Here is a 14,387-nt window from a genome sequence, read left to right as displayed (position 1 = left end):
AGTTGCCCATTTCCTTTAAAAGGCCCACCTACCCAAATATCACCACAGAATTCCTAAAGCTGGGGATATCCGATATGACTTCCAATACACATTATTTTTCCCACAGTGGCTAAAGTAAGACAATTCATCTAAAAAGAAGTCACGTGAATAAGTTTCCCTTTCTGTTTTGCGGACTCGGCCACCTGTGAGGGATGGGATGTAGGGCCCTACCTGCTGCATGTGGCCCAGCACGTTCTTCCTGCAGTCGAACACGCCTTTGCCCTCTTCTGAGTAGAGCTGGTAGATGAAGTCGGTGGTGTAGTTCTCACTGCAGCTCTCGTTTCTGAAACACAGAGAGCAGGGGGCTCGGGCTGGGGCAGCGTCCACCTAGTCCTAATCCTGGCATAATTGCACACATTTTCTTCTCTTTATAAATGTCTGCGGCTTAATTAAAGAAATGCCTTGGGGATATCTTTTTAAAACTTACAAAGCAAAAATGAATTTTTAGAAATTACCCTTTGGTCATTTCAGTGAGTGGAAGTTTTTGGCATGAAGCACAGTTACTGTGCTGCTTTACCCCTCAGTACTCCGTGAGGGTCCCGGTGGAGAAGCGATGGCTGCTTGGTTTTGGATCATGAAATGGGTTCTTTTTGAGAGGCCAGACGTAAACGAGAACTCAGGAGAGCCTGTTACCTGAGCACGAGCCCCCGCTGAATGGTGGTCTTCATCTTCTCAGTCAGGTGCTCCACGTTGGACTAAGAGAGAGTGATCCGTTAGTCACACAAAGAAACTGAGCGCCCGGTGCCTGCCCGGCACTGCATGGTTCTAGGTGCTGGACACAGCAGCCGCTCTCGGAGTGTGTATTCATTATGTTGGAGAGGAGAACAGAACATATATCAGATAGTGACAAGCCCAGCGATGAAGACGACAAGGCCATGTCATTGGGTATATTTAGTGAGCAGAGCTCAGCATCCATAGGTTTCCATCCAAAAAACATTAGTGCATATATTCTGTGTCCTTGTTCTAAAGCTTAGAAATTTATCTGTTGCTTCTTGCCTATTTTAATGACAATATTTTTTACCTCAGAAAAATATCTGTCACCTCACTTTCTATAGAATCCTATATATACAATTGCCTAGCGAGTATTTTCAGGCCAAGGGAAATTTTTATAGATTCTAACTTGTGTACAGACTCTAAGGAAAGGAATAGTCTCTCAAGAGAGGAACTATGCAGAAAAAGGAGCTATTTACATATAAGCAAATTGCCGTCGTAATTAAATTTATTAAGCACCTACTACATGCCAAGAACTATGGGAAGGGCTGACGAGGCACTATCTTAGGTGTTTGAAGTATAAATATTTTAACCCTTTGAGTAGTACAAACTTTCATGTATGTCCTTGTGCCTTCTGACCATCCAGAGTACGATCGATTTATGTTAAAATGTGTAAGGCAACATTAAAAAAAGGCAAATGTATGTTGTTCTTGTTTCCATAAACTGGTTATCAAACAAACATGATTTTAAGTTAATAAAACTGTAACTGGAATTAATTTCATTTTTTGAAAACAAAACAAAACCAAAAAACTCCCAGGGATCAGCAAGCATGAAAAAAACTTACTACTCAAAGGATTAATGCAATGTTGTGGAGAAATTCATAAGTCAAGATTAAAAAAATTACAGATAAATAAAAATATCAACTATCTTTCTACTTGATTTATTTGGTTCATAAACATAAAATCATAACTTTTACAGTTACGTTTTATTTGAGTTTTGTGTATTTCAGTTGTGTTTTACTGGCTAATGCCTGTCCTGAATGGGCTGACCTCTGACCCACGGCTGGGTTTAGCAATCCAGCTAACCTGTGCTTGCCCAGCCAGCTCTCCACCTACCGAGCCAGGGGTCCCAAGAAACCCCTGTCAATTTAGAAGAATAGGCATTGTGATGTTAAGATTGGAAAGCAGCAGTAACACCCAAGTGAACCCTAATGTCAGCCCCAATGTGGACTTGGGGTACTGATGGCGTGTCACTGTGAGTCCAGCTCTGGCAGGAGTGCCGAGAGCGAGCAGCTGTGTGTGTGTGAGGGCAGCAGGCATATGGGCTTTCTCTGCTGCAAACCTAAAACTGCTCTACAATAATCCGGGGGAATGAGCTGCAGGGAAGGGCAGGAGGTAAGTTTGGTTCCCATTTTGTTTAGAGTTGGCTGTGCCCACAAAGTGTGTTAAGCCCCCTGCTGTGTCCCCAGCAGGTGCATGGGGTGGGGGCAGGGAATGTTCCCTCATTAAAGCCAACGTTCACAGTGGGCAGAGCTGCTTGTCCTGAGTGGCCTCTGGGCTCCAGGAAGGGATGCTTCCAGCTACTGCTGACCTTCCATGCTCGGACCATAGGTCATGGGAGGAGCCTCGGTGCCCGTCCCCTGAAACACCAGATATACATGTTAAATGGCTGGTGACCTGCCTAAGGAAACAGTAACTGCTTAGTGGACAAAATAGTGCAGAGGACAAAACCATTCAAGCCTGGTGAAGAGCAAAAGCTGCCCTGAACCGTGTGCTCACGCTGTCATCGTGCACAGAGCTCCAGTACCCGAGTCCCTGCCTCCACACACGACCTGATGCGGGGCAGGTCACTGGAAGTGCCTGAAACCCGGTATATCGTCTGATACCATCAAAACCACAGGGTTAGCCAGCAGTACCGAAGGGCTCTAAGTGACGAGCACGCCGACGTACCTGCAGGTCTCTGATGTCAAAGGGCTCCTCGAAGATGTAGGCAGCGTCGGCACCAGCCGCCAGGCCGCCCATGTTAGCCAGGTAGCCGCAGTAGCCGCCCATAGTCTCAATGATAAACACACGGCGCTTGGTCCCGCTGGCGGACTGCTTGATGCGGTCACACGTCTGGCCACAGAAAAGGACGTGGGTCACTACAATGCATGGCCAGCTGGTGCTAGGACAGGAGCAGCCAAGAGCCCAGCAGGTCTTAAGCGTGTAGCCACAAGCAGCACACCCAGGTGTCCGCACAGGGGCAGAGACAGCTGGCCTTGGCCCTAACCATAGTCACTGTGAATTCTATTTTCTTTTAAAACCATGACCTTAGGGTTTGGTCACCCTCAACCTATCCCTGAATGTGCACCCATGTCAGGGCACCTTTACTGAGATGGACAGTGGCTCCTAGACAAAGTTCCCACGAATCTCCCCACACCGAGTGTGTCTCCTAAGGAAATGTTGGCCATCTTTCTTCCAGATACAGAGAGACCCATACACTGCTGTCCAGGCCACTGTCCTCTTGTCTCAAGCCCTGCAAAGCCTAACCAGCTCTGTCTGAAACACTGATTCAGTCCTTGCCTTGCTCAGCCTAGAGTAACATCACCTTCCTCGAGTATCTGAAAGCCTTCCTATGGACCCCCTGGGCCTGCCCAGTTCTCCGCGAGACCCTTCCATGTACTGCCTGTAGTGGGCTAGATAGTGGCCCCCAGAGGCGCCCAGAGGCATGCCTGACCCAGGGACAGAGGCCAGGTGACACTGGAGCAAGAGGCTAGCTGCTGGCCTTGCAAACGGAAAAGGGGCCAGGGGAAGCATGCAACAAGGCCGCTCTAGAAGCCGGAGCCCACAACAGCTTCTCCCAGAGCTGATGGAGGGTGCATGTCCTGCTGACACCTTGACCCTAGCCCAGTGAGAGCATCTCAGACATCCGGCAGCAAAGGAACTAGTGCAGGCCCCTTCCTGCCTCGTCACCGTGACCCAGACTTAAGCGTCTGGGTCATTTCCTCAGGAAAAGAGCCTGCTCGCTGAAATGAGACCACTCCCACTGCTGGGGCTCCACTGACACCTCGTGGCCTTTCCCCACAGAAACCAGCTCAGTCTATCTTCCTGCAACTCTGTGTGACTGATTGGGATGCCTCCCTCACTAGTCACAGGGTGGGCTCAGTCAGCCATGCCTGGAACACAGTTGGTGCGCAGTGAATGGAATAAGAGCATCCACCCACCCAGCAGCCAGTCAAGGCCATAGCTCAGTCCTCCCCGGCTGAACAGGGCTGTGTATAGTGACACTGTGAGGGGGCTGGGCAGTGGCGGCTGGAGACCAGGCATCACAGATCTTTGGGGCAAGAAGAGAAGATTTGTACACAATAGTGTAAAATTGATTTGGAGATTTCTCCCTTGAGTATGCTGGGTCAGGTGTGAGAGCACTCTGATTTTCACACACAGGGCCAATTGCTATCACGCCTAACTGGGCTGTCAATTTCTTGGACGGAGCTGCACCTTTCCCCCCAATAATTAGATTGATTTATTCCAAATTCAGCATGTGCGTTAGCTGGTGGGTCGTGTTGCAGTCTCTAGGAGCTGACGTGGAGGAGGAAAAAGGCACCAATGTGGGCAACCCTTGTCTTCCCGGTTCTAATGCGGGTGGGGAATGGAACTAGACAAGCGCCGAAGACCCCTGACTGCGGAAGGGCAGGCGCGGAGCTGCGATGGGAGGTGCCGCTGGCGCTGGGTCTCTGGGTGAATTCTGGGGGGTGGGATGCAACAGGGCAGTCTGTGCACGTGGGCGGGATGTTCAGGTCCCCCCCCCCCCCCGAGAGCTGCAGAGTCACAGGGTTCTCCCCAGCAGGTCACCCAAGGCAGACACTGTCGTCACCAATGTGGAGAATGATGGAATAACCACAGAATGGCAGAACATGGCGACGAAGCAGCTATCCTGTGATATGAATGCACCCGGCTCTCTGCACCAGTCGCAAGGAGGGAGCTCGAGCCTGGGGAACCCTGACCATGGAGTCGAGGCCTCAGTCCTCTGTAAGCCACTGAGTGTCAGAGCAGTGACAGCTGGCTGGCACCCGCAGCCTTTGCTTGCAGCTTAGATGTGCTGTCCCTAACTTCTCTCTCTGCATCCCCTTGGTTGTGTCTGAGGGTCCGAATTCCTTTCCTTTAAAATAGTATGTCATTTCAGCCCATCTCATTCAGTTACAAAGAGGAGGACCAATGAGGGAGAGAGCCCACAGCAGCAAATGTCCCCCTGCCCGAGCTGCTGCCACCTGACGGGAGGCTCTGACTCGGGGTGGGAGGAAGCGATCAGGAGGGCAGATGTCCCTGCCTGGCCTGATGCCCTGCCAGCCCCACCCCCACCAGCCATGTTCACTGTAGGAATGTCCCCTCCTGCAAATGCTGACACCCTCTGGGGGACCACAGGCGACTCTGAGAAAAATCTTTGGGCCTTGTCCCACTGGAGGAAAAACGTCAAGTGACAGTTTCAGTGCTAACTTTTTGCCACACTGGTGTTCTAAAAATATAAGCTGAGAGTGAAAAGATACAATGACACTTAGCATGTGGGTAGAAAACGCTTGTGGACTGTGGAGATATGGTCAGTCCTGTTCCATTAACGGGCTAGGAGGTTGGCCTCCCATGACTTGTGTTCCCATGAGGGGGAGTGTAGGCTGACCTTGGAGGGCTGGACCAGGCTGGTCAGGAGCAGGAGGGCTCCCCTGCAAAGCGCAGCCCAGGGGCAAAGCTCGGGTGACGTGCTAGGCGCAGGCAACGGGCAGAAGTGGGGTGAGCAGTGGGGAGACACCGACTGTGCCTGGGAGATGTGAAGGGGGACACCTGGAACCTCCAGCACTCAAGTGGACAGTGGTTGTTTTAAGGGTTCGTCTCTGACCGTATTTTATCTGCAAAGAAGCAGAGCTGCAAGGAAGTGAAATGCAGGGCCTCTGACTTGGGAATGAAACCACCACCCTGGCGCAGTGGATAGAGCGTCAGACTGGGATGCGGAAGGACCCAGGTTCGAGACCCTGAGGTCGCCAGCTTGAGTGTGGGCTCATCTGGTTTGAGTGAGGCTCACCAGTTTGGACCCAAGGTCACTGGCTCCAGCAAGGGGTTGCTCAGTCTGCTGAAGGCCCGCGGTCAAGGCACATGTGAGAAAGCAATCAATGAACAACTAAGGTGTTGCAATGCGCAGTGAAAAACTAATGACTGATGCTTCTCATCTCTCTCCGTTCCTGTCTGTCTGTCCCTGTCTATCCCTCTCTCTGACTCACTCTCTGTCTCTGTAAAAAATAAAAAATAAAAATAAAAAAAAAAGAAACCACCACCCTACTGGGAGGCCAAGAGCAAGCCCACCTTCTGCCCGTAGCTTCAGTGAAAAAAGGAGAAGCTCAGATGTACCCATCAGTTTAAGAGTGAGAAACTCAGGCGGGTGGGACAGCCCATTCTGTCCTCTCTCTGCATCCTCAATCAACTCCAAACAATGGGCCTGGACAAAACGAGACTTTGGAGGGGCTGTGCCACTCGGAACAAGTGGCTGCTGCCACGCTCAGGGCTTTGCACAAGACGTGACTGTCAGGGAAGTGTTTGCACTGCTGTCGGGGGTCACTGTCCCGGCCCCCGGCTTGGCCAGCTTTCCCTTCCCTGTGGGGGGAGGACTACATGTCCACACACAGACCACACAGATCTGACAACGAGCAGAGCCTGGCACTGAGTGGACACTGGGTGGGTTGGGGGCGCAGGGAGAGGCATCGGTTCTCATGACGGAACAGGGATGCCAGCCCAGGTGCAGGGCCTGCCAGGTCCCCCTGACAGGGGGGCACTGTCTTAGCCCTGGCAGCTCTGCCTACTTCAGGAGGAAAGATGCCTCCTGCTCTCTGGAACTCCCTCACCCAGCCCCTACCCATCTCACAGCCTCCTGACTTGCTCTGAGGCCCCCTAACAGATCATGCATCTGGCCATCCCCTCGGGCACCAGCACAGGCCTCTGGACTCTCAAGTGCCCCACCCAGGTAGGACAGAAGGAAATATCACCCAGAGCACTGACAGATACAGTGGGGCTCTCCCTAAGATGGAGAAACTGGGGAAAACTACCCTGTTATGGAAAGTGTGATATAACCTCCCGCTAATGGGAAAAGGAGTAATAACAAATTTGGCTCATTCATTCTGGATGGCTGGCCAGGTTTCCCTTTCAGTTTCCACATGAGGGGAAGAGAAAGCCCCTCCAAGTTCATCCTGGCGGCAGTGCTCCTGAGGCAGGAGAAACACATGGAAAGCAGACACGAGGGGACGGCCTTACCTCTACAAGCATGTTCAGGGCAGTGTCACAGCCCACGCTCAGTTCTGTGCCAGGGCCTCTGTTGCTAATAGTGGCAGGCAGGACGCAAATGGGGATGCAAAGCTCCTGGTGGTCGCCATGAGCACTGGCAAATTCGAATGAGCTCTGGAAAGCCTGAAGCAGCAGTGCAGGCGGTCAGCAGGCCCCTGGCACCTCCCCTGCCATCATCGGGGGAGGGCGAGCTCGTCTGTGCGTGCCAGTGGGGAGGGGAAGCTGCAGTGCGGAGCAGGGTGACCTGGCGGGGCCCCTGGGTGCTGGCCTCAGCAGGGGCACTTACTGCCCCAAATTAAGGGACGCAAGCAGGAGGCAGCAAAGCAGGGCCAGAAGTGGTGACGGGGTTAGTGGCGGCTGAACAAGTGGCGTTTCTTGGCATCTTTAAGGTGAGGCAAGACAGGTGGAGAGTCTGAGGGCCAGGCCTGTCTGGTGACTTTCTGCAGTGAGCAGGGCAAAGGCCCTGCCTGTTAGGACTCTGCAAACAGTCCCCCACCACGTCCAGGTGCCTCTGCTCTGTGTCAGCAGGAACCCCTCCCTGCATGTCTCTTTGTAATGCTTACACGGGGCAGCATGGAGGAGCCAGAGCCCCAAGTTGCTTTGGAACCCTGAGGTGAAATTGTTTGGCTCTGATGTTAAAAAAGCCAGCTGTTCTTGGGGATTCCAGAGATTTATTTGCATTACCTGTCTCGAGTATTAATCAAAGCAGGTTATTAGTAAACAGGTCCACTGTCCATCAACCCCAAGTCCACGAAGTACCAAACGCAGCCAGCGTTTGGTGGACATTCAGGCAAACAGGCCTGTGTGTGGTTATTTATCTCCCTGGGACCACTGCACATTCTGCTGCAGGAAGGTCACGTGAGGGGCAGGCTGGCACCCAGGCCTCCTGGAAGGGACGGTGCCCCCTGCTGTCCCATGATTCTCTGAATGAGTCAGGTTCAAGGGCACCTGTGGCTTGAGAGTGTGCAGATGGTGGACTTGTGGTGGGTTAGTCCAGGGAGCCAGGAGGAAGGTGAGGAGGGGGTCACTCACCTGCCTGAGAGCTCCTCTGTCATCACCCTTCCACCTACCCATATCCTGGCTTTATGGTCTAAGTGGAGACATGGTCACAATATCATGAAGTAACCTTGGACACTGGACCTGTCAACTCTGAGAAAAGAAACTGGATGGGCTTATAGGAACAGTCCAGTCTTTAATCACAATTGTGGGCTATCAGCAGGGTTGTAACCCTGGCCACCTTCATGACCTTCATGGCTGCACAGAGCTCAGCACATGTCCCTGTGTTCTGACTAAATAGTGTCTGGTTCTGGGACGTGGACACATCTGTTTGAAAGCCCAAAGCCATACCATGGGGACTCCAAACGCCTGCTCTGCCCGGGACGCCTGTTACCTTTCTGATGCGGTAAGTGCACTGGGACCTGTTTCCCATGACACACCTGTGAGCTAAGTCAAGTGCTGGCAAGGACAGGTGGTTGTGAAGACGATGACTAAATGTGCAAAGACGCAACAGCTGATAACCTGAGGCTGTCTCTGGGTTCTCACCCTTGGCACCTTTGACATTCTGGGCCAAAAGATCCTCATTTGGCAGGTGTCCTTACATGGTGGAGACTCCACCCATCAGATACCAGGGGTATCCTTGTGAACAGTTCAGAGGACCAAACGTGTCCCCAGACATCGCAGATGTCCTCTGGGAGCAAAACTCAAGGAGCTGCTGGTACTGGAGATGCCCCAGGTCTGTACCCCGCGTGTGTCCAGGGCCGAGCAGGTAGCGCTACTGTCACCAGGATACAGGCCTGCAGGTGACCTGTCTGGGAAGGAGTGACTGAGCAAGGTAGACGGACGGATGCTACACTTGCCTGGGAGCCCAAGGGCTGCCTGGATCCTCCGCGCAGATCAGGAGGGATGCAGAGCGCCGTGTGCTGCTGGCTAGGGTGCCTGCCCTCAGTATGTCCCCTTTCCTTTTTATGGCCAGCCCAGACAAGTTCCAACCTGAATCCAAGCCTCCTGAGAAGGAGTCAACTTCATTTTGGCTTTAACAAACAGAACTGTGGAAGAAGCAGCAGTTTCTACACGCTGTGCTCATACCTTAGTCCCTGTGGCCTCAGGCTACACTGAGCAGGTCCACAAGGGGGTCACCCTGACCTCCTTCAGTCCCAGATCACAAGCCAGAACCAGAACCACCTCACCAACAAGACCACCTGGCTCACCCGGCAAAGGCAGCCTGGTCCCTTACCAATGGAACACCGCCGTCGTGACCAGTTACCCTGGCTTTGAGAAACCAAATGAATACAACATCCAGTTTAAGAGGCCACGTAATAAACTTCAAAGACCCCTCTAAGGGAAGCAGGATGGGTAATTTGGAGTGTTTTTCCTGTATATTTTGGTTTACAGATTTTTAACAATACACATATACCATAGGTATTAGATCTTTATAAAAAACTGGAAAAGAATTCTTTGTAGCAGAGGAGACTGGAAATTCAAAGCGGGAGAGTCCTACCTCCGTGCCTGAAAGTGCGTATCAAATACCACACGGAATAAATGCCAACCTTGACAGGACCTGCAGATGATGCTCTTCAAAGCCCCCAACACCCCCCAGCGTTCTGATTAGGTAACAATGAACTTCCAGTTGCTTCCACACAAGCTTAGCATAATCAGATTCAAAATCCAGCAAAGGCAAGGAAAGAGTGGCACAAACAACGATGAAGCTCATTCTGGGACAGACAGGACCTTGCAGTTCACAGCCTGAGGATCCGCCAGGAGAGGAGCTAGTCCAGGAGCAGGGAGTGCAGGAGTGACAGTCACGGGAGGGGTGGCGGCCCGGCAAGCAGTTAGGGGTGCGCACAGGACGGGCACTCCAGCGTGGGGATGTGGGCGACACAGGGCAGGGCTTTTCAGTAAAAAACAAAACAAACAAACAAACAAAAAAAAATTGCAGAAAATTTAGGAAGCTCAGAAAAGCAACAAACAAGCAGTCAGCATCCCTTACCATTGAATTTTATTTTAAAAGCATTTTTTTTTTATTTACCAGCACTAGAAACAAAACCGATGCCCTGGGTTTAAGGAAAAATTAATCTTAGAAAATAATTCATAAGATCTAGGTAGGTCTCAGAAGGAAAATTAAACTTCAGAATTTACTGAAAAAATTTAGGCACCAAATTAAAAAAATATATATATTCCATGTTAGATACTGCTCTTCAAACTCCCATGCTATTTCCCAAGTGTGATTTGTAAGTATGATAATAAGGATATATTTTGTGCTATTGCCATTCAGGGGATAAAACCCTTAAATAGCACCAGTATTGTATAGGTAATTTAATGTCCCCCATTGACAGAGAGGAGAATGACGTTGGCAGGCTTAGCCAAAAGAAAAGCAAACACTAAAGGTGGATTCAGGTGGATGAATGAAATGACAAAATATTTATCTCAAGTTCTGTCCTCAAACATCAAAGCAGGGCTCTTGGACCCAGAATTTATCACGGCAAGGTGACAGAGGATAGAATAAATTGCCCAGATAAAACACCCCACAAAACTAATTTTAATGATTATCCAAATCACAAACCACTGACCCCCCACTACCTGAGCTGCAGGTGCTCCCTGTCACTCGCGCACACGTCACCCTGGCCGCAGCACAGGAAAGGAAGTGCTACAAGTCTTTGGGAGCTGGATCAGACAGGGCCAGACCTTGTAAAAATCCTTTTCTGCAAACAGACAAACAGCCCAGGCTGGCAGGTGTCTCTAGTGCACTGGTAGATAAAAACGGGCCAGGGGCCCTGGGTTAGCGGCCACGGCTGTTGCTTTGCTGCCACACAGACTTACGTCAGTGATGGTGTTCAGAGCGGTGTCGGCACCGATGCTGAAATCAGACCCCGGCACGTTGTTGGACACGGTGGCGGGAACCATGACCATAGGGACACAGAGCTCCTCGTGCTTCCCCCGGGCGGCTGACAGCTCCAGCAGTCCCAGGTAGGCCTGCGGGACAAGCGTGCACAGTTGGGGGAGGGAGGCAGCAGAGGGAAACCGAAAGGACTTCTAAAAAGTCAATGTGGAAACGTGTTAAGGTCACAACAAGAAGGAGCAGTTCTTTAAACACAAAGGGACCCACGGGACGTTGTCATGTAGACACAAGACTAAGTCTGTTATCGGCAAGCGTCTGAGTAGTTGAGACTCTTGCATTTTCTTGAAAGGAAAAAACATGAGGTTATCATGGGACTGTTCTTGGTTGAATAGGGAAAAAATAGAAGCCTACAGTACAATATGGGATAAAAAAATGAGCTGGCCATATAACTCCCTTCCTCTCTGAGGAGCCAATGGGCTTCAAATTTAAGAGAGAGAATCATTTCTACAGACTTGAAAGACATCAGAACTCACTGAACAGATTCGTCCCAGTCAAGGAGTTGTGTTGGTCCCTGCTGGGTGAGTGTCCCCACCGGCTCGGCTCTGCGTCAGAGCTGTCCAGCGGGCCTGGGCTCTATGATCCCAGTTCATGAGGCGCTTGGTGAAGCTGGCACAGGCCACCATTAAAGCCTACAGCATGGATGTGCCAACCGTGAACAGAGACAGTGACGTACCTCAAACCCACCGATGATCAGCAGCGCATTGATACTGTGGGTGCGCATCTGAGCAGCAATCTCTGCCAAGTACTTCCCGGGGAGAGTCCTAATAGTTCAAGAGAGATGACGTCAGCCAGGCCTCACACAGGACAAAACGCCCACCGGTCCCTGGCAGCAGTCCTGCCCTGCCTCTGCAGCAGAGCTGGGTGGCGTGAGCAGTGGACAGTCTGCTCCCCTGCAACGTGGCTGGTGGACAGCAGAGCAGGGGAACCACCCGTGCCAGAGTGGCCAGGGATCAAGTCCCAAAGGAGTGTATTTGCAAAAGAAAACTGGGAGAAGCTTTACCTCAAAAGAATTCTGCAGCCTCATTAGAAAAAAAAAAATGAACCAGAATAGCTTGCAAATATTCACAAAAAATATTTAAATGGAAACTTGCAGTTTTCTGCTTTATCCAACCTAATCTCCTTTAAAGCCATACCCACTATGGTTGCTATTCTCCTGTTTTGTCACCTGTTTCAAACACAGCCCCTAAGTGAGGTCAAACAAATGATAGTTGGCCCTGTCCCAAGAGCCCACACAACACTGACCCAACCGTTTCATTAATGTGGGCTGGAGGAAACAGAGAGCCCATCCTGTCGGTAGACTCAGCGGAAGCTGCAGGGCAAACATATTCAAGCCTGGGCCATCAGGGCACACAGTAGGTGTAGCATCAGCCACACAGTCCCTCCCAGAGTCTAGTAAAGCCCTTGAAGCATATCAGGTGTTGCCAGCTCACCCAGAGCTATGGCACATAAAGCAAACTGCCTGAGCTGTCACCCACGGGTTGCAGGGGCCAGAAAGGCACACTGAGAGGTGCCCTGCTTCTAATCTGGGCTTTGCTTCCCAGGACACCAATACTGCGGGCACTCGGGGATCTGGACAGCGAGCCGCTGGGCAGAGCTGGTCCTGCAAATGACCCCAGCAACTGGGGACACCAGTTACCTGGTTTCAAAGCAAAATGAAGGGTGGGACAATGAGCTAACACTCACATGGGATCTGACATTTGCTAGGCTCATGTACAAGTTATTTTTCCTTCCATAGAAATGTGATGTATAATAACGACTGATACTGACTTGCACACCCGAGAATGAAGATGAAAAGATTCAGACTTAATGTTAAATAACAGCGTCTGGTTAAAATACATATTCCCCCAGCTACAATGGAAAATGAAAGCTCACTGTGATTCAGAAATAAATATTTTGTGTTAGAATACCTCGGCCACATCTCCGGCGGAGGGAACTGGCGTCCAGCACTGACACCACTCAGGTCTGTTCCCACAGACACTGAGCCACCACTGATCATGCTCTAATGCTGGGTTGCATACTATGGTCACCGCAGATCAGTGACGTCACTTATCTTTGTCTCCTCAAATGAGAGGGAAGATTTCTGTCCACTGTCTGATTCTTCAAATCAGTGGATGGAAGAGATTTTGGGAGGAAACCGATCATGGCTTGTCTGCTTGCCTCTTTTCAAGGGCACACACCCCCTCAGCTCCTAACATAACCCGGGACTCCGCCAGGATGCGGACCAGGGTCACCTGGTCCCTTCGCAGCATGTGCACCAGCAACTGCTCTAGAATATGGTCAGAACCAAGGCGGGAAATTACCGTTTTGTTCCAAGAATGGAGCCGCCTTGCCCAGTCCAGCCTCCAACATCTGACCAGCCAATTTCTTTTATCTAAGGTGCAAACAGAGAATGAGATGGCTCAAGTGAGAAACTGAGGAAATTAGACGCTTTACGAGCAGCTGAGAGGCCAGCAGCTCCAACGAGCTGCCTGTCTGTAGGACTTGTGATGTCCTAGAAAACAACTTCTAACCCGAGGCGGACAGAGTCAAGACACAGACTCGATACTAAGGTCCAGCCACGCATGATGGCAAGCCCTCCTGCTTGCATAATATCTCTGCACCTTAGTCTCCTGTCAATGGAACAAATGAATGCTTTAGTTGGATAAATTCTACCATTGGGAATTAAAAGAAAAATTAACATGTATTTTTTAATTGACCTATGGTTAAAAGAAAACTTCTTTAATTAAAAATTAAAAAAGCTGAAAATACATAGATAATGCCAGCGAGGTAATTGCACCCTGCCCTCAGCACGCCTCCGTCTCTCTCCTGGGCTAGGTCTCCCCTCTCTCCTCTTAACAGCAAAGCCCTTTCTTTTATGCCCTTGGGGACCCCTCTATGTCATAAATTTAAACACTGTCTGTAACCTGATGCCCCCCAACAGGCATCTGGAGGCTGCATCTCTGAAGACCCAGAACACGATCTCTGTCTGCTCACTGGACACCCCCGAGCACGTCCACCACACACCCTGCTGAGCATCTTGCAATCTCAGTGCCTCTTGCCTTTCCTCGTGTCCATCAGCAGCAACTCAGGCCAGAAGAGACTCAGTCCCACCTCCTTTTTCTACCCCTGTGCATATCCCATGACCAAATTCTATTTTCTCTGCTTTCATATTACATCCAAGACCCTTCAGAAGATATCGCACTGACTCTGTCATTGCCAGACTAGACCCAGTCCCCCACACCTCTTATCGGGGTGACTGCAGCAACCCCCCAACTACTCTCCTGCTTCCCACATCTGCCCCTTACAATCTGTATGTGCCAGGCCCCTGCTCAAAACCCACCTCCTCAGAGTAAAAGCCAAGCTCCTTACAATTTCTGCGAAGCACCTGGCCCTGTCTCTTCCTCGCGCACTGCTCTCCTGCTCAGTCAGACCGGCCCCTCCCGCTCTGAGCACCTCAGGCTTTT

The 14,387-nt window shown here is 50.9% G+C and overlaps 1 protein-coding gene across 2 annotated transcripts in view; it reads right to left on the bottom strand.

The window, feature by feature from the left end:
- Window positions 1-14,387, bottom strand: part of PFKP (phosphofructokinase, platelet) — a 70,234-nt gene that overhangs the window by 5,268 nt on the left and 50,579 nt on the right. For both annotated transcript variants that reach the window (XM_066384117.1, XM_066384118.1), the window contains 6 exons: window positions 13,245-13,315; window positions 11,618-11,705; window positions 10,866-11,018; window positions 2,700-2,864; window positions 673-734; window positions 211-322 (listed from right to left, as the gene is read on the bottom strand). In XM_066384117.1, coding sequence (XP_066240214.1) covers window positions 211-322; window positions 673-734; window positions 2,700-2,864; window positions 10,866-11,018; window positions 11,618-11,705; window positions 13,245-13,315 — 651 coding nt within the window. The remainder of the gene's footprint in view (window positions 1-210; window positions 323-672; window positions 735-2,699; window positions 2,865-10,865; window positions 11,019-11,617; window positions 11,706-13,244; window positions 13,316-14,387) is intronic.

This window comes from Saccopteryx leptura, chromosome 5, assembly GCF_036850995.1.
Source record: "Saccopteryx leptura isolate mSacLep1 chromosome 5, mSacLep1_pri_phased_curated, whole genome shotgun sequence".
Lineage (NCBI taxonomy): Eukaryota > Metazoa > Chordata > Mammalia > Chiroptera > Emballonuridae > Saccopteryx > Saccopteryx leptura.
Note: the sequence above shows the minus strand (reverse complement) of the source record. Positions and strands in the feature narration are given on the sequence as shown.